This window comes from Panulirus ornatus, chromosome 58 (genome assembly GCF_036320965.1).
Source record: "Panulirus ornatus isolate Po-2019 chromosome 58, ASM3632096v1, whole genome shotgun sequence".
Taxonomy (NCBI): Eukaryota; Metazoa; Arthropoda; class Malacostraca; order Decapoda; family Palinuridae; genus Panulirus; species Panulirus ornatus.
Genome location: NC_092281.1, coordinates 12,598,750 through 12,622,367, shown reverse-complemented (window position 1 = coordinate 12,622,367; position 23,618 = coordinate 12,598,750). Strand labels below are relative to the sequence as shown.

At 38.3% G+C, this 23,618-nt stretch overlaps 1 protein-coding gene across 11 annotated transcripts in view; it reads right to left on the bottom strand.

Moving 5' to 3' along the window:
• LOC139766521 (uncharacterized) overlaps positions 1-23,618 on the bottom strand; it is a 185,941-nt gene that overhangs the window by 96,688 nt on the left and 65,635 nt on the right. The window contains exon 7 of one of the 11 annotated variants that reach the window (XM_071695283.1): positions 12,739-19,090. The exons of the other annotated variants lie outside the window; for them this stretch is intronic. Coding sequence (XP_071551384.1) covers positions 18,869-19,090 — 222 coding nt within the window. The 3' untranslated portion in view covers positions 12,739-18,868. Of the gene's footprint in view, positions 1-12,738; positions 19,091-23,618 lie in introns of those variants that run through there. 11 annotated transcript variants of the gene reach the window in all.

Here is a 23,618-nt window from a genome sequence, read left to right as displayed (position 1 = left end):
TTCTCTACATACCTTAACAAAAATAGAATAAACAATATTAGCACTATGGCATGAAAGTCATGTTAGTGGTGGTAACAATACACAAAATCAGGAAAATACCAACTTTTGTTTTGAATAATCATCAAAACTTCATAATCCTAAAGACCAAATATGTTGGGATTTTGAATTTTTAGATTCTAAAAAATGGACTGCAGACTGCAGTCTGAATTTAACCTACACAGAAGAGTTCATATACTTAATGCAGTTTCTAAATGTAATTTGTTTGTAATACAGGATTAGTATCTCTTATTTGAAATGCCTGCAACCAGAAGTGTTTCGGATTTTGGACTTGTTTGGATTTTGGAATATTTGCATGTACATGAAGATATCTTGGGGATGGGACTCAAGTCTAATGACAATATCCACTTACGTTTCATACACACTATATACACATAACCTGAAGGTAATTTATACAATATTTTCATAAATTTGGGCATGAAACAAAGTTTGTGTAACACTGAACCTTCAGAAAGCTAAGGTGTCACAACCTCAGCTGCCCATATGGATAATCTGTGGTAGTTTGGCATCACCTTCATTCCTGTCTGAATTCATATGCTGCTGATAAGCAATCAATTTCTTATACTTATTCACACATAAGTACTTAAAACAGTAAAAAAAAATATGAAATGGCATTAATAAAATGAAAAAATAATGCATTTAGGGTAACTAAGCAGCACAGTAGCAACGGCAGAATCCCTGTATCAGCTGTCAAACAATGACAACAACAAACAGCTGCAGGTTTTCAATTTCCAACTACGATGCTGTGTTTTGATTAAAAGGTTACATTACACTGTATTATATTTCTTATGTTTTATTTGAGATACATAAACAAATAAGCATTCAATTTATGATAATTACAGGCAGCTGTAAATGTAATGAAAACTAACAGAAAAATTTCAATGCAATACTGTTGTTGGTTAAGGTACACTCAAACAAGTCATTTTAGGTGGAGATGAAATTTAGATTTACATGAAAATAATGTTTTGCACACAAAAAAAAAAATTTTTATCTTTGCCTACAAAAGAAGATAAATGCAGCAACAAATACTAGAACTACATATGGCCTGAGAAACTTGAGGGGGAGGGTACATCACTGTTGACACTGTGAGGAGGAACATCAGAAGTTGAGGGAACAGAGAGTGGGTCCTCTAGGAATGATGAGGCATTCTGCTGGGTGGCTTTCAAAAATGTTTCCTCCAGAGTCATCTGCCGCATTAACAATGGTTTTTGTCTTAGAAGTCTCTCTTTGATTTTATAAACAGACATGATTTCTTGTTTTGTTATGAATGCACACTGCTCTAGTCCTGTAGTAAGTCAATCACACATTTTCACCATATCATCTATAGGTGCTTTTACTGCAAACAGACATCTCCATCATCTCTAATATCACGATCACCTTGATCCAGATCCATTTCACCTATTTCATTGTTAGTCAGTGAATGAACAAGTGGAGCCTCATCATCAATATTACAAACTTCTTCAAAATCCACTTCTTTGAGCTTACTGACAGACTCTAGAAGCCCTTTTCACATTTTCGATAATATCTTTGTACCACAGAGCAGAGAATAAGCAACACACAGTGAGTAATGCATGTAGGTCTGGCAGGGATGATGGTTTGTTACAAACTGGCACCAAAAGAGCATCAAAGCCCAGCATGGGTAAGTGAGGTCAGGTGTGGAATTTTCCACTTGTAATGTCATGTCACCACTCAAAAAGGTTCAAATTTTGGAGCATTTCAGATTTTTTGATTAGGGATGCTCAACCTGTATATGAAATACACAATTACTGAAATTATCTACCAGAAACGCATGCTCTATTTGCTGGTGATCTCAAATGCACTAGACCAAATATTTATGAACTTTACAAATTCTAGAAGTATAGACATTTGATATTCTACTAGTTTTAATCTTTTCCATTAATCCTCTCTAAATTTCACGTAAGCATAACAGTAAAACAAAGATATATGAAAAATTAAGAGGAAAATCTAATAAGGCGTCAAATAAATTATGATAAGTTGCAAGTTACCAATATATGTATTTTCAAACAAATTACCGTAAAGGACAACTGTCTCAACAGCCAGTACCAAAAAAAAAAAAGAAAAATATGCAAAAGTTTCTTTAAGTTACACTTTCATGTAAACAGAAGCCAAATCATATAACAATTTCAACAATATTTTGGATTTTCTCATACCAAACCAAAAACCTTAGCTATAATATGTTAAAATATCAGACTTGCAAAACTGGAGGGTTTCTTGCATTAAGTGTATGTTCAGCTGATCATGCACATCTCCCAATAAAAAAGAAACACTCGAGGCATCTTCAGATACACAACTCAGGGAAACATCGACCATTGGAACACAATAATGTATGGTTAGTGTGGGAAAGAAACTGAGTGAACTACACAATTAAAGAAGCACTTGAATTCATTTAAAACTTTTTCTATTGAATATTACCTCAGGTAGATTACACAATATTGAACATTCATAAGCCCTTAGATAGGGTAGCTCACACAGTGAGCATATATCACACACAAAATACTGTGTATGAGGCTAGTTATGAGCACTTCTTAAAAGGTCAAATGCAAGCACTTTGGGGAAACCTCTCCAATAGGTGCTTCACTTCTGGGTGAGTGGAACGAACATGTCTCCTCATATTGGACTTCTGAGAGAACCCCATACCACAAACGGGGCAAGGAAATGGTCGCTCCCCCGTGTGTGTGTACATGTGGTCTTTAAGATGGTGCCGCTTGCCGAACATCCGGCCGCAAACAGAGCAAGGGTAGCCATGGGGTGACCGAAGAACCGATGGTCCACCGGCGGCAGCCTACAAGAGAAACCATTCCTCAGAGATCTACCATGTCGTTAACTACAGTCACTTAAAAAAATCCACCATTCTTAAAGACCATGTGACATTACGACAATAATCACTCCATTACCAAGAATCAATGAAGATGAATCATGAACTTTTGGCATGACCTTGCCTTATCAATCTGGCATTTAACTGAATACTGTATAGCATATATCATCTCTTAATTTCAAAAGTTTTCAAGAATATGAAAAAATAAGTAAAATAAATCTGAAATACCAATATGCTACTTATATTCATCAGAGTAAACATAAAATTACAATTCAAAGAACAGTGTAAAAATCAGCATTAAAATTCTGTCTGAAGTTAAAATCAAAATTCATCAGGAGGTAGGAATAAACCTATATTATCAACTACTCATCCCTTGGAATAAAGAAGCCATATTTTGCTTATACAGATCATGATTCCACTTATATTTCAATTTGCTTTTCAGCATCAAAAAATAAACTATCAAAATAATTTTGTACTTTTTACTTGTGAACTAAGAGTGATAAGAACTGTAAAAAAAGTCTCATGAAACTTATTTTAAAATCTATATTAAAATCAGTACTGTGCTCTTCATCACTTCAGACTTAAAAGATCCATATCTTTATGCAATCACTTCAGGGTGAAGTTTGCATGTACTTATCTGGCCTAAGCAACCATAACACAATTGCCAAAAAAGCCATCAAAACTGGGCTGTGGATAAGTCTCATTCCATGTTTTACAGATGTCCTAAGTGAGCACCATCAGACTATATGCTTCCAGAGGGATAACTGCACATTCCAGTTCCTCAACTGTAGCATCCCACAGAGGACAAAGATAAGATTCTTGTGCTTCCTCATCCTCAGAAATACTGCCCTAATGGATGCCCTTGCTTGATGGTAGTACATAAACAACTCTTTATCAGTTGGGTCAGCATTGACAACAGCTCTCCTAACTCCACAGTACACTAGAACACAAATGACAACTTCTAGACCTGGACCACTATCAACTAAATATCCATCTACAAAACCAGGACTAGACATGCTCATCAACCTTATCTTAAAACCTGTTTTGCTCCCTAAAGTGTCTCACTAAACCCCACCTCCTCCAGGTTGTTCAGTTCAAAAAATTCTCAGAGTCACTCTGGACAATAAATCAAGCTGGAAGGAATATACAAGCACCATCATTATATACTCCAAGTCTCATCTCAAGTCAGGATATTGGAGATACTTGGATTCCTTGGGCATGTACTAAGGAGTACCTGAACAAGTTTTACTCCTACCACTCACTCATATCTTCCCTGTCTAATCTTTATCCCTTTTCAACACAATGCACAGAGAGAGAGAGAGAGAGAGAGAGAGAGAGAGAGAGAGAGAGAGAGAGAGAGAGAGAGAGGAGGGAGGGGAGGGAGGGAGGGAGGGAGGGAGGGAGGGAGGGAGGGAGAGAGAGAGAGAGAGAGAGAGAGAGAGAGAGAGAGAGAGAGAGAGAGAGAGAGAGAGAGAGAGAGAGAGAGAGAGAAACATCCAAGATTATCCTACACACCTATCCACAAGCATTATACATACTGGTCCTCCCAGTATTCATCAATCATCATCTGGACTTAATCTGCACGTTCCAGATGATGCTAAAACACCATCCTTGCCAATGTCACCTCCAGTCATGAAAGATCCCTGATCCGCAAGCTGTAATTCAACAATACAAATGCAGTGAGCCCATGCAAACTCGTATATACCACTACAAGAAAAGACATCCAACCTGCTGTGACCATAAACAATAATCAGTAGAATGCCATCTCAGTGTCTGTATAAAGACTGACAATTCACTGTATAAAGTCTGTTTAATCTTTCTCCCCACTGTTTTTAAGTTTGTATTTTCTTTGTATAATTTCAGCTTTTGGCCGCAATGAATTCAATAAACCATGGCTGTTGTTATTATCAGTTGGGCTATTTTCACAATTTGGAACATACTTTTAACTAGAAACATGAAAGATTTTGTTCTTGCTTTTATGCATAATTCGTAAAATTAACTTCCAAATAAGGGCAAAGGCTGAGCGATGACTGGCAAAAGGTACCAGTAAATATAGCTAGGGGAATGGGTGAGGAATGGGAGGTCGTTACAAAAGCAAAACAAACACAAGCATGGGAAATGTGTGGCATGTGGAAGATGGGAGGTGGGAAAGGGTAGCGAGTGGTGGGATGATAAAGTTGATCGTGAAAGACAAAAAGAGTACTTACTGGAAAGGAGAGCAAGTGATTGGAAGATGTACAAGAGAAAGCAGCAGGAGGTCAAGAGAAAGGTACAGAGGCTTAAAAAGAATACAAATAACAGTTGGGGGTGAGTGAGTATCAACAAACTTCAGGAAGAGTAAGATGTTTTGCAAGTTAATAGAGATAAAAACAGGAGAACATGGGAACATCAATGAAGGGAGCAACTGCAGAAGAGACAACAGGCAGTGACATGGGGAAGAGATGGAGTGAATAACTTGAAAGTTTGTTAAATGGAATCGATTGATAAGGTGGCAGATGTACGGTGTTTGGTTGTACGAGGAATGCAAAACAAGAGTTATTGGCAAGCAGTTTGGTGAAGAGACAAAGCAGTGAAAGCCCTCCTTAAGGTGAAATTTGGCAAGGTAGCTGGAATAGGTGGTATCATAGTTGAAATTCTTAAGAAATGGGGTGCTGTGTTGTTAACTAGTTAGTCAGGGTTTACAAAGTCTGTATGGATTACATTGAAGTGCCTGAGGATTGGCAGAATGCACATGTAATGCCACTGTAATATGGCAAATTCTAGAGGTATAAGTTTGCTGAGCATACTTGGGAAGTTATATGGAAAGGTGGTAATTAAGCGGGTCGTAGTGTGCACAGAGCATCATACAAGGAAGGAACAATCTGGGCTCAGGTATGGCAGAGGATCTGTGGATCAAGTGTTTCCTTTTATGAAAGTGTGAAAAATACTTAAAAACCAAAGGATTTGTATGTGGCATTTAAGAATTTGGAGAAATAATACAACAGGGCTGACAAAAGTGCTTTGTGAAAAGCGTTAAGAATATAAGGTTTTGGAGTAAAGCTATAACAAGCAGCTAGGAAATATTACCAAAAACATGGCATGTTTGCAAGTAAATAGAGAGGAGGGTAAGTGGTTCCAGATGACAGTGGGTCTATGGCAGGGGTGTGTAATGTCACCCGTTTTGTTTATGGGTAGCGTGATGAGGAAAATAAATGCAAGGGTCTTAAGAGTGAGGATCATACATGCAGACTGTGAGAAAATAAAAAGAAGGGGGGAGGGAATGAGTCAGTTGTTATTTGTTGTTGACAGCACTGGTGGCAAATTTAACTGAGAAACTGCAGAAACTGGAGTTTGAGGCTGGAAGAATGTGCGTATACAGAGAAAGTTGAGAGTAAATGTAAATAAAAGCTAGGAAATTAGGCACCTTAGCAGAGCAGAGAGACAGGTTAGCTGAGGTGCAAGTTTGACTGGAAAAAAGTAAGGTGCTTAAGATACCTGGGAGAAGACATGGCAGAAAAGGGAACCATGGAAGCTAAGGTAAGTCAGAGGGTGGTTGAAGGAATGAAGGGTATTATAACAGGAATGAATGGAAACAGAGGTCACTATCTAGGAAATGTACATCTTGTGAATTTTTTTTTTCACTGCAATGCCACTCATACTCTACATCCATGGACAGGTCTGAGGGGGTTAAAAGGCTTTCACTTTCTCCCTCTTCCTTTCCTCCTTTACCTGAGTCAGTGGCTATATTTCTTCCTGCCCACGTGTCAGTGCTTAAAGATTCCCGACCATCAAATTCTCTCCCTCTTGTTCCATACTTGAATAAATATAATTGTTTGTAATTACCTATTTGTACTGTATGGGGAGGGAAATCTACACTTGTGGGGTCCTGTCTCTTGAATATCCTCCAATATTGTACTTCTTAAATCTATGTATGTCTGAATTAACCATTTTTACAACATGTTGCATGATTTCATTCTACATCCTCTGGTTATTATATTTCTATATATCTCTCAAAGAGAAGTTAACAGTAAATTCCTATTTCAATTATCTACATCATAAGCTTAATGGTAGTGATCAGGTAGCCCCTCACTTTTCTTTCTTCAGTGGGTACATTCAAAGCCTTTCACATTTCCCTGTGACACAGCTTTCTTAATTCTAGTACCATCATTTCTGTTCTCCTCTGGACCTACTAGTTCTTTTTACTTGTTTAAGTGCAGTGACCAAACTTGGGAAGCATATTCTAATTTTGGCCTTATGTAGGATATGACGAGACAACTAAAAGTTCTTTTTCCATACACTTGAAAGCTATTCAAATGTTTGCCAGCAGTCAGTCTGTCCCCTTTACTGTTCTCTTAATGTGGGGGCTCTTGATAACAGGATTTTGATACTGTCTACTCCTAAGTCCTCACACACACAATCCTCAAGCTAACTTCCTGCTAAATAATAATCACAGTGAGGTCATCTTTCACTTTGTTCCATTCTCACTGTTTTACATTTGCTTGGGTTGAATTTCATCAACCACGTGTCAGACCAACTTTGGAGTATGTCTACGTCCCCTATAAGTTGATGCAATCCTCACTTTTCACTCACCTAATGAACTTTGCATCACCTGCAAACTTATTCAGGGAGTCCATATATTCAAGTAAGTCATTTACATAGATTAAGAAAAGTAATGGTCCCAAAAGTGAACCCCACAGCAATTCGATGGTCACCTTGACACATATGAAGAAGGCTCCTAAGATGTGGATCCTTTGTTCTCTTCCACTTACATAATCTTCTATCCATTAAAGGAGTTTCCAACTTATTCCTGTCCGGTGATCCAGCTTTCAAATCGGCCTCCAATCCAGTGGTGTAAAATGCTTTCTGACAGTTCACATACAAAATATCCACCAAGCTTTCCCTTTTGTCTAAGACAAAGCTCATTCTCTCATGGAAATTAAGAGGTTTCTTTCACATAATCTTTCCTTAAAAACATGCTGTCTCTTACTTAATCAATTTCTCCTCTGTAGAAAGCCATCCTTTGGCTTTCCACTTATCTCTTTCCAAAATCTTATAGGCCACTCTCATTCATGAGATGGGTCAGTGCACTTCCAGTCTCCTTCCCACAAGACAGGTATGTTTGCCCTTTCCAATTCCTTAGAACTTTGTCTCTCTCCCAGTGACATCTTGTACAGTATTTCATGAGGTCTATCTACCATATATACAATCAGGGTCATGAGTCTTGTTTGGGTCAAGATCTTTTCGTACTCTTTTAGGATGTCTTATCTAAATGTGTCAAAATCCTAAAACCTCCTTCCCATTCCATCTTACTGAGGTTGGGACTAGCATCTTCTACAGTGAAAACAATTTTGAATTTGGTATTCAGTTCCTTGCATATCATTACATCAACCTCCACAACACTTCCTTATAAATCCTATTGCCTGATTAACTGCTCTTTAACTGACAATCTATTATAATGAATTTATGGAAAAGTTTTGGCTTTTCTCTTGCCTTGCTAACAATTCTCTTTTCCAAGTTTCTTTGTTCCTCCTTCCTTACATTAATTCCTTGCTTTCTTATGCCTTGCAAATGCTGGCTGGCTAGAGTGCCATTTATATTTCAACCACCTTGGCTTTTTGAAATCTGTTAAATCTTTCCTTCTTAAGACATACAATTCCCTCTCCATTTGAGTTAAAGTTACCCATGTTCCTGCTCCTTCATAGTAAATTTCACAGAACCTCTCACCTTGCTACTGAACTCCAGTTCCTAATCTAAGTTACCACAGACATCACTGAGGTTTGTGTAGCTTCCATAATTATAATAAACTTAATATCTGCTCTTTTTATGTTCTATCTACTACATAATAAACCTTGAATATTACATGATAATTTTCTACAAGTATCATATACATAAAGCATTCATAAATTCATGCTAGTAGGTGTGGAGATGATATCTAGCAATGATGGTGTATCAGTCCTCATCTTAAGTGGGCTCAATAACACAGTATTGATATTTTTCCTGTACTCATATTAGTGTGCTCATTGACTTATGAAGGCCCATACTACTCCTTCTTCGCCTTCTCTTTCCCTTCTTACCATCATGTAACCCTCTGCACAGAACTGGTGAAATCTTATCTCTTTAATAAGTTTTGTTTAAATGACTCCAACAATACTACTTAATCCTCTTGCCTCACTTGACAGACATCTTCAGTTTTTTGTCTTCTGACTATGTTCTTTGCTGCTCTTCCTCTCTTCTTTATTTCACTCATCTGATGAATAACCATTAGATTCCAATTCGTTCTTACGTTTCTTAGCTCTCTTAAGTACCTCCTGGATAGATGGCTCGAAGTCAAATGTAAGCATAATTGGTCACCCTCTTATGTTTATTACCACCCATTCTTCTCCATTCTTTTATCAACAAAATAGTATCTGGCAATTCTATAGCCTCCAGTAATCTTTTACGATGAAATTCTTTCTTTACCCTTTCTTCCTTATTTGGTATGTGATTTTCTTCCAAACAAGTAATTACATCTATTGGCCTCCTGAGTTACCAATCTTTCTAATCTTCATGCCATGTACCTTTCAGCTAGATTCTTCAGTGCTGGATTGTCAACCTTTATCTCTACTTTCTCATATGAACTAGTCCTAAATGTTCTATCTTTTCTGAATCCTCCATCAATCAGCCCACACTTTTCCTTTGATTGCACCATCTCTTACAGCACATGCAATCTTTCCATAGCTTCACTAAATTTCCCACATACCTCTGTTTGTAATACCGCAAGTGTATGTCTCTTTCTGAACTCATTTCTATGCTTGATGACTCAAGGCCTCCACTTTTGACAGTTTCCACAGTGGACTCTCCCTCCCTTTCCATGCCTGAGTTGGAATCCATACTATCTCCTGAATCTCCCTCTCAGAACTAAATTCTTTGCAACAGCATTTGACCCCACTCGTCCAACAACTCCAAAGATAACCACTAATCCTCGAGTACAAATGAAAAGCTTACCCCACCTCGTGCTTCAGCAACCTCAACTCAATGATCCCCCAGCCCTCAACAAATATAACAATGACAAAACACGTACACCATGAAATGACCAAAAAGGCACTAAACACAACTCAAGTCTTATATAACACCCCACTAGACATTTTTTTTTTTTTTTTTTTTTGCTTTGTTGCTGTCTCCCGCGTTTGCGAGGTAGCGCAAGGAAACAGACGAAAGAAATGGCCCAACCCAGCCCCATACACATGCCTTGATTCAATCCACTGACAGCACGTCAACCCCGGTATACCACATCGCTCCAATTCACTCTATTCTTTGCCCTCCTTTCACCCTCCTGCATGTTCAAGCCCCGATCACACAAAATCTTTTTCACTCCATCTTTCCACCTCCAATTTGGTCTCCCTCTTCTCCTCGTTCCCTCCACCTCCGACACATATATCCTCTTGGTCAATCTTTCCTCACTCATTCTCTCCATGTGCCCAAACCATTTCAAAACACCCTCTTGTGCTCTCTCAACCACGCTCTTTTTATTTCCACACATCTCTCTTACCCTTACGTTACTTACTCGATCAAACCACCTCACACCACACATTGTCCTCAAACATCTCATTTCCAGCACATCCATCCTCCTGCGCACAACTCTATCCATAGTCCACGCCTCGCAACCATACAACATTGTTGGAACCACTATTCCTTCAAACATACCCATTTTTGCTTTCCGAGATAATGTTCTCGACTTCCACACATTCTTCAAGGCTCCCAGAATTTTCGCCCCCTCCCCCACCCTATGATCCACTTCCGCTTCCATGGTTCCATCCGCTGCCAGATCCACTCCCAGATATCTAAAACACTTCACTTCCTCCAGTTTTTCTCCATTCAAACTCACCTCCCAATTGAATTGACCCTCAACCCTACTGTACCTAATAACCTTGCTCTTATTCACATTTACTCTTAACTTTCTTCTTTCACACACTTTACCAAACTCAGTCACCAGCTTCTGCAGTGACATGCACCCATTAAAAACCAGACTCCCCTAACACAAGTCACACTCTCCCATCTATGCTTGGGATATCACCAATCCCTACATTAATACAGACATCACTTTGACACATTCCAAGACTCTTAATGCCCAAAATGGAACTACCACAGTAAAGAAACTAAACACTTACTGACAAACTGCCCTCCTTTCTCCCTTCAGAGACACATACAAAGCATATCTACACTTTATGACCTGGTGGTCATGGCTAGCTTACCCAGAGCTGTGGCCCCATAAAGACAGAAGGGACTCCTCAAGCAGGATATAAGTAATCATGGGCTTCTGGTGTTACTGGACTCCACTTGCCAGTGGTTACAGTGACTGAAAAGTCACTCAGCGACATTTTATCACTGTTTGTGGAAAAAAAAAAAGGAATACAATGTAATCCAAGTACTTTTCATTCCAAATAGCAATCCATCAATTCCTTGATATTGACTGTAGCACAGCCTTCAAGATGAAAGAGTAAAGTTTAAGCCATTCCGCAGGCAACACCCAGATACTTTACTTTCATCCTTTCTCTCCTCCCTTCCCCCATCAGGTGCTTTTTTTGAAGAAATTTTACTGCCACATATGGTAACTTTATGGCTTTGCCTTGATATAAAAGTAGTAGAGAAGGATCAGTTACCACATTCATATTTTGCTGGAGAACGGACACTTCAGGAATGCAGGTGGAAATTCATTACAAGGCCAAAAGTTTAATTTAGGCACCACATTTGTTGCTCTTTGGACCCCTCTCAATTATATCTCTATACTTCTTTCAGAGCTGTGACCAGAATGGAGATGCATGAACCAGTTCAATCCAATATATGCAATGAACAGATTACCAGATATTTCCTTATCCATATACTTGACTGTGATGCTAATATCTGCCAGCAGACAGCTTACTTCTCAAAATTCTCCTCATGTGTGGCTCTAGTGACAGATTAAGCAAAATACTGACCACTAGATCCCTCACACATCAATGGCTGACTTAATTCCGACAACATAGCAGTTGCACCAGGGCCCTCTTTCAACAAGTTCTATCTCATTAACTTGCACTTACTCCAATCAAATCTCATAATCCAGCTACGAGACCAGCTTTGGAATTTCAGTATGTTCAGGTACCCCTGTAAGCTGATGTAATTACTATCAATCCTCCCATGACCTTTGTATTATCTACATACATGTCTGAGTCTAGTTTCTAAGAAAATCAGTTTGCATACACTATGAACATGAATAACACTCACCCTGCAGCGAGCCACTTTTACTTTTAACCTCAGCATCATTTCGAGAATGTGTCTATAATCCTTTTTTATCCTTTTCTTTAACTTACAAGTGAACCATTTGTATTATGTAAAGATTACTTTAGTCACTGGTACTCCACCACCAGTTGTTTTTAAATCACTGTAATCACAAATCTATTAAATCTCAACCCTCTTCTCTTTCTCAATAATATCAAGAATCAAAAGAATTGCAGTGAACTGACCATTCTGATATTATTCACAACATACTGATATGTCCCAAATCACAATAAAAGACAAAAGCATACCTATTACATCAGTAACCCAACCCATTCAGAAATATATTACCAAAATATATATAAATTTTTCCAAGATTTTTGATAAGTGTTTGTTATGGAGTTAAAATATCTTCAATAATGCCATGAGGTAACAGTTTTTATCAAAATGATGAACCTTCCCATGGAAATACTTGAATGTTAGTCTGATGATCTACGGTACCTTCTAAAACACACACCTATAATGCTAAATATCCTCATAAAACAGGAAGCTTTCTTGTTCAACAAGCATACACTTATGAGGTAAATGTACTTATTTTCAGAATACGTACTTTTTTTTATTTCAAAAGACAAAGATTTTGTCCGAACTTTTATTCACTTAAGCTATGCACAGGCACAAAACACAAAACATGTAACACTGCTATCACAGTTTAAGGGCATGAAAAATATTAAAAGATGTTTGGACAACTTTTCTCACTACTTAATTACAAAAATTTTCCATCACCAACTGACTTATGAAGACAACCATATGCATGGGGGTATAATTATAGCTTATAACTTTCTTATACAACTGCATCTATGCATTAGTAAATAATCTTAAGACATATCTGTGCATGTATAAATATCATAGTATAGAAGTTTATATTAATATACAGGTGATATCAGACTTCGCCTGCAAGTGCTAACACCACTAGCAGAAAGTCGCCTTCGATGCTGTTGCATCATCATCAAAAGAGAGAAAGTACAGCATCGCTGACAACCTTCCCACCCAAAAGGAGCCTAATTTTTCCTGCTTCCTCACAGAGTACAGCCTCAAAGCTACAGGAGCCCCATAAAATGGGTATTGGGACTGCAGAACTAGCTAGCTAAGTACTAATATATAAATATGCTTATACTGTTCTAAGGCCTTTCCTTAATTCATAAGGAGAGAAACTATATACATAAAATTTGTATGTAAATTACAAGGAATAGGCAAATTCTATAAAACATAAGCCTAAGGATGAAAAACTATTTCTCCACCACAGTCAGAGCCCTATAAGCTTTTAAGAGAGCAAGTGCTCAGTTAGGGGGTGGGAGTTTAAACACCATTTCAACCCTCAAAATAGTATGTACCCAAACTAAATATCCCTCTTTGACCATCATAATACTTATGGAGCTGGAAGATGCTCATTCAAAGGGGACAACCATACAGAAACCCAACTAAGCCTGTGGCACCATGCCACAAATCTGCAGTGACACCAAGCAAACAGCCACCATCACCATCATTCAATGAAAACTGAAGTCTGTGCCTTGAACCTGAATATTCATAATACATGTCAAGCAACATTTTTTGAAAAGAAAGGAAGGAAAGAAAAAATAAATCAATGCTTACAAGGCTCTGCTTATGGTAGATGATTGGCTTTTTATCCTGCATTTTTCAGAGGATAAAACCAACAAATAAAAAATCAGAAGAGACCTGCTCTTGACTGTCCTTCACTAAATGTGGCAAATACAAAGACTGGAGGAAAGTCATGGACTCAAACATGCAGCATTAGTTGTGAAAGAAGAACCAGCTTCATCCAACAGGAAATTTTTGTAAGCTCCTTTCAACTTAAGATAAGCCAACCCTATCACTTACATATGAATTGATAAGATGGCTGATATAAATCTGGTCAAAACTCTACAGTTACTGTTGGGGATGCCCTGCTGTGATCCTTAAGAAACTTTCCTGCCTCTTCTTTTAAAAAGAGGAAAAGGAATGTTGGTAAATAAAATAACTAATTCAAACACACCTTGTCTGCCAGTTTCAATATAACCCTTAAGAAAAAAAATCATAACCAAGTTTCTGAAAGGTTGGAGACTATGTCAAACTTTTTCAAAGGTCCATTAGATGCAATTACATTGTTAAGACCTATCAAACCCAGCTCAAAGTGAGCTACTTTGATGCATATTAATGGAATCCCAAACCTCTGGACTGAATGACAAAAATATGTCCTTCTCATCAAAGAGAAGCCTCTTATGGCAGTAGGGGAAACTCTTATCCCTTACAGAATTCCTTGGAAAAATATCTTCAGACCCTGTCTTGGGCAGTTTAGGGAGTGTTCTTGGCCTCATTAGTAATCACACTGCATTCTCAGAATTCTAGAAACCTGGTGGTAACTGCAAAGACATCATTTAAACTGAACAGATATATACTTCCTGAATCTATGGCTTCCAACATCATTTCACAGAGAAAAAAGACATTACAGAAGGGTGAAGAATGCAAAGGTTTAACTCTTTTGTCTACATGACAAAGCAACCTCTTCCCAATCTGCCTTTCCTATAAGCATTTGAAAATTTCATAGGAGTATGACTAACAACTATTCTGATAAAAACACTCCCATTCAACAGACTGGTTGTCTACAAATGAAACAGTTCTCATTTGGTAGAAGGCCATCTTTCCATAGTGAGCTGAAAGAGGCATTCACGTTCTATGTTGCCTGCCCATAAGGAGGACAGCTGAAACTTCTTAGTTCATATACAAGTTTAGCTATCTTCTTATGTCCACATATGGAATCTATGAGATTGTACTCAACTTTCCCAAACAACTTCAGTTTTAAAAATCAATAGTAAGGTATAGTGCATAAGCTCAAACAACCCAAGCATTCAAACTTTATCATGACCTGCTAAATATCAACAAAAACTGTGAATTACAATTTCTCTTTCAGTAAAAACTGATCCAGCTAATTAAGAAAAGCAAGTGTTTCTTTCACTTAACTGTTTTATGGCCATTTTTTTTAGAAAAACTGAAACTGAACAAGCATCAGTACCTCCTGCTGTTGGGTTTACTTCCTCCCCAGAGTTAAATGCAAAAACAGCCCAAAGAAAGAGAGAAAATAAAAGAACTTAAAATAGGTACCATAAGAGTCAATCCATACTGCTGTATTACACAATGAATAGCAAGCAGTCATTTGGCTAAGCTTATTACAGAGCTGTTCTTTTTTTTCACCCGAAGTTAACACCAATTTCTCTATTCATCAGATGATAAGAGGAACACTGTGAACTGTACACTGTCTACCTGTGCCAGGGAATGAAGTTTGACAAGTGGATTAACAGTTAATAGTACTACTGACTTCTCTCTGGTGCCATATCCAAGATGATCTAAAGAACTCATGACTGGACTTGCAAAGCCCTTTTCCTTTGGCAGGTTAGGAAATCCACAAATAACTGTAAAACAGACTGGTCTAGAAAAGAAACCTCCATTATGAAGGTATGGGAACTGAGTATGCAACCAAGTGTAAATGCAGCAAAAGACCTTGACATGCCTGAAGCATCTTCCACGAAGGAAGACGCAGACCAACTGAAATCAAGTATCCTCATCAATCCCTTGGCTACCCATTAAAAGATGACTACTTCTCCATAATTCAAAAATGAATATGTTAAGCTTTGAGATATGCCCTATTCTTCAATATTAGATGATGCTTGAATAGCATACTCATTAATGAGGACCATTCATTACCTCTGAGAAAAAAAAAAATGTTAACTAGACGTACACTAGCTATGGGATTTACACTTGGATGAGTGCAGGTGCCCATGTATCTATTTTGATGTCTAGAAGCAACCAGTTGGCAGACAGCAGATGGTATCATGTTACAGGGGGGATGACAGAGGGTGCACCCCTCTGCTCACCTGTTTAGCAGGCAAAGGAATATATTTTTCCTTGAACTGGATGGGAGAAGCGACAGCACCATTCCCTCACAAAGTGAGATATCCTCACCCCTAATAGCTACCTACTCATAAACCATCATGACAATAAGATACAGATACTAGGTTAGCTGGATACCTGCCTAGCTACTAGGTTAGTTGGACAGCTGCCTATCTAAACATTTTTTTTCACTGAAGCTGCTGCTGCAGTTGTTGCTTTGGCTAACAATGATGCTGAGGGTAATGATTTCACAGGTGGAAGTCTCTTATAAATATCAAAGACTTTCCCCAGTCAGCTGGATAAAAGCGGAAGTGAACTTCTGTATAAGCAAAAAGTAGTTCCCAAAGCCTCCCTGTTAAGGCAGAGATGGAATGAAAATATATGCTTAAGGACTCAGTTCAGAGTGGATTTAGGATTCCACAGAAATACATTAAGACATATAGAGAAGCTGATCAACAACAAAAGCTGAGGTAAGGGGGGGATCTTAAAAAGAAAAAAAAAATCACCCATCACATTTCACCACTAATGAGCTTAGGTTTTTTTTTTGCAATTTAAAAAACTCAGTTGAAATTAACTTTAGGGACAACTTGTCAAAGTGCTCAACACTGCATCAAAAACATGAGCAATAAGTCAAACAGTATACATTCAAAGACCTACTGAAGCTTCATAAAGGAGCAGTCCTATGAAATATTGCATAAACTCTTTCAAGGTATACACTTTCTGACTCAGTTCTGCCAGTGTATCACCATCACTCTTCCCTATGTGAGCTAAGGGATCCTGGGCCTCCATAGTCAAGCAGTCACTAGAAACAATAATAAAAACAACTAAACCTAAGGAGGAGGATGACGAGTGGATTATCCAAGAGGGAAGTAAATTGATCCACCAGTTAAACTAAGAGTCCCAACAATTTACAACACAGTTTGGTATCATCCCCATGAAAGAATATTCAGGATGTACCTAATGTATGACCATCAATGCCCAGATCCACAGAGTACTGTACCATAAATCCACAAAGATATTTACTGTAAATCAAAAGTCTAATGTACAGTAAACTATATCCTCATTTCAAAATAAAAAATAAAAAACAGAAAGAAGCAGCATACCAAAAACCTCAATATGTAAATGTTAAGAGTAGGCTGGTAAAATCTGTGAGTGCAGCCTTATTATGGCAACTGACACAGGCTGTGTCTTCAAGTGCATTAGTTCTTGAAAAGCAAGAAAAACTTACAATTCATGATGTGAAACACATATAAAGGATAAAAATATGGATCTGACATCTCTTAAGGCCAGAGGAAGATGTAAGATGTAAATCATGGTCAACAGGTCTGCAATATGCAGTCTGGAGTAAATGAATGATGATGGTGGCCAGTCATTTCCAATACTCTCACCTCCATGCCATGTCATACACCTACAAAGGTTACTATATGGTTGTTGGTCTTTTTAACAGAGCATATGCAAGCTTCGTAAGTATGATGGTGGTGGACGAGGGTAGGTTCCCAGGGATACATATGAACCTAGAAAGTGAAACAACATTCTAATCCTCTACTAAGCAAGTGCTCTCTTTCTCTATCCCTCTCTGATGCCCACAGACCTTGTCCACACGAGAGAAAGAAAAAGCCTTGATCAGAATTCTGGGACAATCTCTTTTGTGCATCATTTAGAACTAGGTGTGTGTGTGTGTGTGTGTGTGTGTTTGTGTGTGTGTGTGTGTGTGTGTGTGTGTGTGTGTGTGTGGGGGGGGGGGGGGGGGGGGGGGGGGGGGGTTTGGTTATTGGATAAGTTAAAGAAAAAAGCCAGAGGATGATGATGTGAACAAGAGAACAAGTACAATTTACTCTAAGAAATACCAAGAGCAGTCATACTGTGTTCAGTTTTTCAAACTGTAACAGACTATTCAAAGAGAGTACACAATGTGGATATGGAAGGAAGCAAGAAATTTAGAAAAATGCAAAACACTGTAAGCAATACATACAGAAATGGAAAATCAATAGTTGTAAGAGGAAATAAACTGGAGATCAGTTGACACAGCTAAACAAGAACGGAACATATAATCTGTAACAAGTGAACCACCAGTAAACCTCAGGCAGTTCAGAGAAAGTTCCTCTCCCTGACAATAGTACTTTTCCCATGCCAGTTTAAATAATATAAATATTACCATAAAATTTTGTATGAAAACCAAATGGAAAACATGAGCCTTGATTTTTCGGGTCAGCTCCCTCTATTCCATAACACATTTACGAATTCACTCGTACACTTTATATTCAAAATTACATATATAATTAGGAACTCACTGTCATAGTTCATCTAGATAAAAGTTTTCAATACTGGACATACCTTTGATGGATAATAAAGTCACAGTACCAGGCAACTAAACCTTAGCCAATAACATCATATTGACCTTGTATAAATCTGTATCTTCCTTCACAGTTTATGAAAGCAGTTAAGGTTCTGGCTACACAAAAGACTTTTCATTAGACTTTGAACACTGAAATCATTGGCACAAGAAATTTCTATAACTATATGCTGCTGCTGCTTAACCCACTACCTTACATTTTCATCACATACATCCTGTAAGCATTCATCGGAAGCTAATGAAAGGGTACAGGGAAACTCAAATGATTTACTTAATGGTATAAAATCTAAACAAACCTTTATTCAACAAAGATTATAGAAAGACATACAATATTTATTCTAAAAGTGTATACAATATATATACACTTTAGTTTATTCCCCTCTTACTTCTACCTCCTTATATGGAGGTAAAAATAAAAAGGTGTATGGAAACACACATTAAAAGCTAAAATTATACCCCCAAATTAAATTTCACATCTGTTCATATATTCGATGATGGGCATTGCGAATATGTCTTCTCATGGTGGACTTCTGAGTGAAGGCGGAGCCACAGACAGGGCACTGATATGGTCTCTCCCCAGTATGCGTGTACATGTGGTCTTTAAGGTGGTGCTTCTTGTTGAACCTGCGGCCACAGACACAGCACACGTAGCGCGAAGTGGGTGGCAGGGAGAGGAGTCCAGATCCCGGGCCCTAAAAGAGAAACAACGGCCATGTTCATAAAAAGTGACATGATCAACGATTGTGAGCCGCAACCACTACAAAGTAAGACCTACTTAATCAGATGCTGTAATATATGCATAACTATCAGTAGGCTCAGTAATCGATAATCTTGTCACAGTCAGAGGATGGAGTAGACTCTTTTTATAAAAACAGAGAAAAAGAAATTACAAAAATTCCACAATTCACTCAGATATATGCCTTTTTACCCTATGAAAACTAAAATGTATACACATTATATCTCAAAGATAAAAAACAAAAAATAAGAGAGTCTAAACCCCAGAGACTTATGAACATGACCTTATGACTCCCCAACACGAGACAGTCTTATACTTACTTACTTACTTCCTGCCCCAGGAATCCCTTCTATCTTTATGAGGCTCCTGCTGTGCTCAGGAAGCCAGCCACATCCACTGGTTGGGAACAATGCTAATAAAGTGTAATGATGTTGTGGGTGCATGCAGAGAGTGCAGAGCAATTGAGTAATCAGCACTTGGTGTCTTCATTGTGATATTTACATCAAAGGTATGAAGGGTCTCGGGATATGTTGAAACAGCATTTGTAGTGCTATGGGGTTGGGTAATGTCTGGAGCATAGGGAGAAAAGTTTGACTCATGTTTGTCTGAAGAGAGTTGCTTCTGATTGGTGTATGTCTGGTGGGGTGGAGTTTAAGAACAAGTTGAGAGGGTAGCAGTTTTGTGCTTGATGGGTCACATCAGCATGTAAGTGTACTGTCAGTGCTATATTTGTTGTGGGTTGGGGGGATCTGTATATAAAAGTTGCTGAAGTGTAAGGCTAGGGTAAGCTTTTAATTTCTACTTGCTTGGTTAGTTATGAAGTGGTTTGGGTTAGAGGGGGTCTTCTACTGATGCAGAGTTAAGTACTGAGTATGTTGAGGTGGAGTTGTATTGGGAGGATGTAGTTTCATTGTGTAGATGCTGAATGTTTGTGGTTACTAAGCTGCCAGTGGTTGTTCTGAGTGCACTATCTTGTGTGGTTTGCTGCTTTGTTGTATTTGCTTTTGAGTGGGTGGAGGACCAGGCAGGTGAGGCATAGTTTAGCATGGAGTGGGTGAAATGCTTGTAGAGGTTGTTGAGGGATTCTTTTTCTTGTCCAAATCTTAAGCCAGTTATTGTTCTGAGCACATTCATTATCTATTATATGTTCTAAGAATATTTACATACATATAAAGCCCCCATGTGAGAAGCAGCTGGGGAAAGCCACAGAAAGGTCTGTGGAGTTCAGGGTATGGATAAGGAGCTGTGGTTTCAATGCATTACACATGACAACTAGAGAATAGATGAGACCAAATGGGGCCTTTCCTCCATCTGTTCCTGGTGCTACCTTACCAATGTGGGAAACCAAACAAGTATGAAAAAGAAAAAAGTAAATATATTCATATCTTCCCACCACTCACTACCCTTTTTTGCCTGCCTACCTCTAACCTACATACCAAACATATTTCTTGTACATGCCATCACTGCTTTCCTAAAGATTTCCTATTCCTCTGACCACTCCCCTTGCTTCATCACTCTCATCTTTTTACATCCTTTATTCAATTTCACCACCCCCTTCTAACTCTCATCATCCTTGCTTCCACCATGTACTGATCAGACATCCACTAGCTGCCCCTCTCAACACATTCACATCAAACAGTCTCTCTTTTGCAAGCCTATCAATAAGTAGTAATCCAATAATACCCATCTTCTATTCACCCATATATACTTATGTATTTCCCTCTTTCTAAACCAGGTTGTCCAAATCATCAGTCCATTTTTATCACACAACTCTACAAGCTGCTCTCTATTCATATTCACTTCACTGAATACTCTATGGCCCCCATATCATTCACACATATAAATCACCCATCACTAATGCCCAATCTTTGCATCAAAGCTGCTGAAAAACTCACTCAGCTGCTAAAAAAAAAAAAAAGTTGCCTCTCGTCATCTTCCTTCTCATGGGTAGGTACATAAGGCACCTGGGGCTACCTCGCTGACATGGTAAACAGCGATTAAGTATGATAATAATATATTCAAGTATTGCACATAACAGCTAGAGAATGGATGTGAGCAGAGGTGACCTTTCTTCATCTGTTCCTGGCACTATCTTGCTCACACAGGAAATGGCAATTATACATATCTATATCCCCTTTGTCAACCTCTCCTAACTCATTCTGTTCATATGTCCAAAATATCTTTGCATATCCTTTTCAGCTCTCTAAACAACACTCTTCTTATTTCCAAACCTCTCTCTTTTCCTTTTATTATTTACTCAATCCAGGCACCTCACACCACACATTCTAATCAAACATTTTGTTTCTAATACATTCGCCCTACTCCATCCATACATTCTCATCTACAGCCCATGTCTCCCATCCATAAGACATACTCATTTTTATCATCTCAGATATTGCTTTCTCTTTCCACACATTCATCAACACATCCAAAATCTTCATTCCCTCACCCACCTTAGATCCACTTCCACACTACTTCCATGGTTCTAACCACAGCCGAGTCCGTTCATATATATCTAAAACACTCCACTTCCTCCATATTTTCTCCACTCATACAAACACACACACCCCTGACTGTTTAATCTAAAAACCTTGTTTTTGTTCACATTTCTGTAAAGTTCTTTCACACACACACGCACACCCTCCCAAACTCAGAGACCAACTCTTCCAGCTTCTCACTCATATCTGCCACCAATGTTGTGGAATCAGCAAACAACAACTGACTTTCTTTCCAGGTCCCCCTCAACCCATACAGACTCTCCACAAGACCATTGAATTTTCCTCCTTCACACCCCATCCACAAATAAGTAAAACAACCATCGTGACATCGCACTCTCCTGTTACAGACCCATTTTCACCTAGAACAACTCTGCCTTCTCTCTACTCAATCCCATGCCTAAGCCTGATTAGACCTACCATCTTCAAACACAACTGCTAAGTTCCTAAACAATGAATAAGAGCATAAATTGGGAAACTTTACCTTTAAACTAATAAACTAGTGATCCAGTGAAAATGCTCTTGAGGAGGCAGTCTTAAAGGGTCAGAGCTACAGTCATCCAATGTAAACAGCACTACACTGACATATACAAAGGGAACCAGCAACTCCATAAGAATGTTTCAAAGTAGTTTAGAGGGAGCGACTGCAGAATGTAGAAAAGAGCTTGCAGAATCAACATGGGTCTGTTTCACCAACACCCCTGTCTGACTCCTTCCCCCTACAATGACTGCAATCTGTGGCAAAAATTGCCTTGTACCAACCAGTGCTTGTACAAACAGATAAATGAATAGTCCTATACCTACTACTGTGAATATCATAAACAATTCATGAAAGAGTGCACAGCTAAGCAAGCAAACAGCTTAGTCTTCTCTAGATAATATATATATGTCAACTACAATATTACTGTAATCAAACCATCATCACCACTATATGTTTAATGTATACCCATAATTTTTGCTCTGTAAGACTACCTGTATATCTGCCACATTGACTATGAAGATGTACCTCAATCATGTGCTTATCCAAAGCACAGAAATATCTAGCTCCTCCCTATCTTAAGGCCTTTTGTGATTAATTACAAGTTATCATTATGAGCCCCCAGCTCTGCAATACATCAACTGTGTATTTTCAGCAGAATGGCTGCATAAATGAATAAACCATTCTTTATTCACTTTATCAACATGCCTTACATTCAATAAAAACTTCTTACTAGTTCTATCAACTTTCCACCCATACCATATATTCATAAAACCTTCCACAAAGCACCTTTATCAATGCTTTCACATGCTACCTCCAGACCCAAGAGTGCCAAATACAAATCCTTCTGGTTCTCAAAGTATTTCTCACACATACTCATTAAAGTAAGCACCTGATCCATACATTCTTTACCAATCCTGAAACCAAAATATTCCTCCCCAGTCTTATGCTCTCAACTTGTGTTCCCCTTTCCAATCACCACTCTCACATTTAACTTACCATATACAAGATACACTCAACACATTTATACCACTGTACTCTGAACACTCACCTTTGTCCCCATTGCCTTTATACAATAGCACTATACATACATCCTGCCAATCCTCAGGCATCTAACCATGACATACATACACTGAAAATCCTAACTAATCAACAATACAGTTAACTCCTTCCTTAAGAAATTCAACTACATTAATTTCCACTCCAGTGGCCTTCCCACATTTCACCTTACACAAGGCTTTCATCACCTCTTCTCTTCAACAAACCACTTTCCATAACTCTCTCTATCCACATACCTCAGCTAACTAAACATCCTACATCTGCCAACTTTTTTCATCGAACACATTCAACAATCGTTTAAAATACTCACTACGTCTCCTCCTCATCTCATTGATACCTGTTATCACTTCCCCACTTGCCTACTACACTGAGGTTCCCATTTGTTTTCTTGTTTATTGCACACTATTAACCTCCTTCCAAAACAACTTATTCTCCCTGGAATTCACTATTAC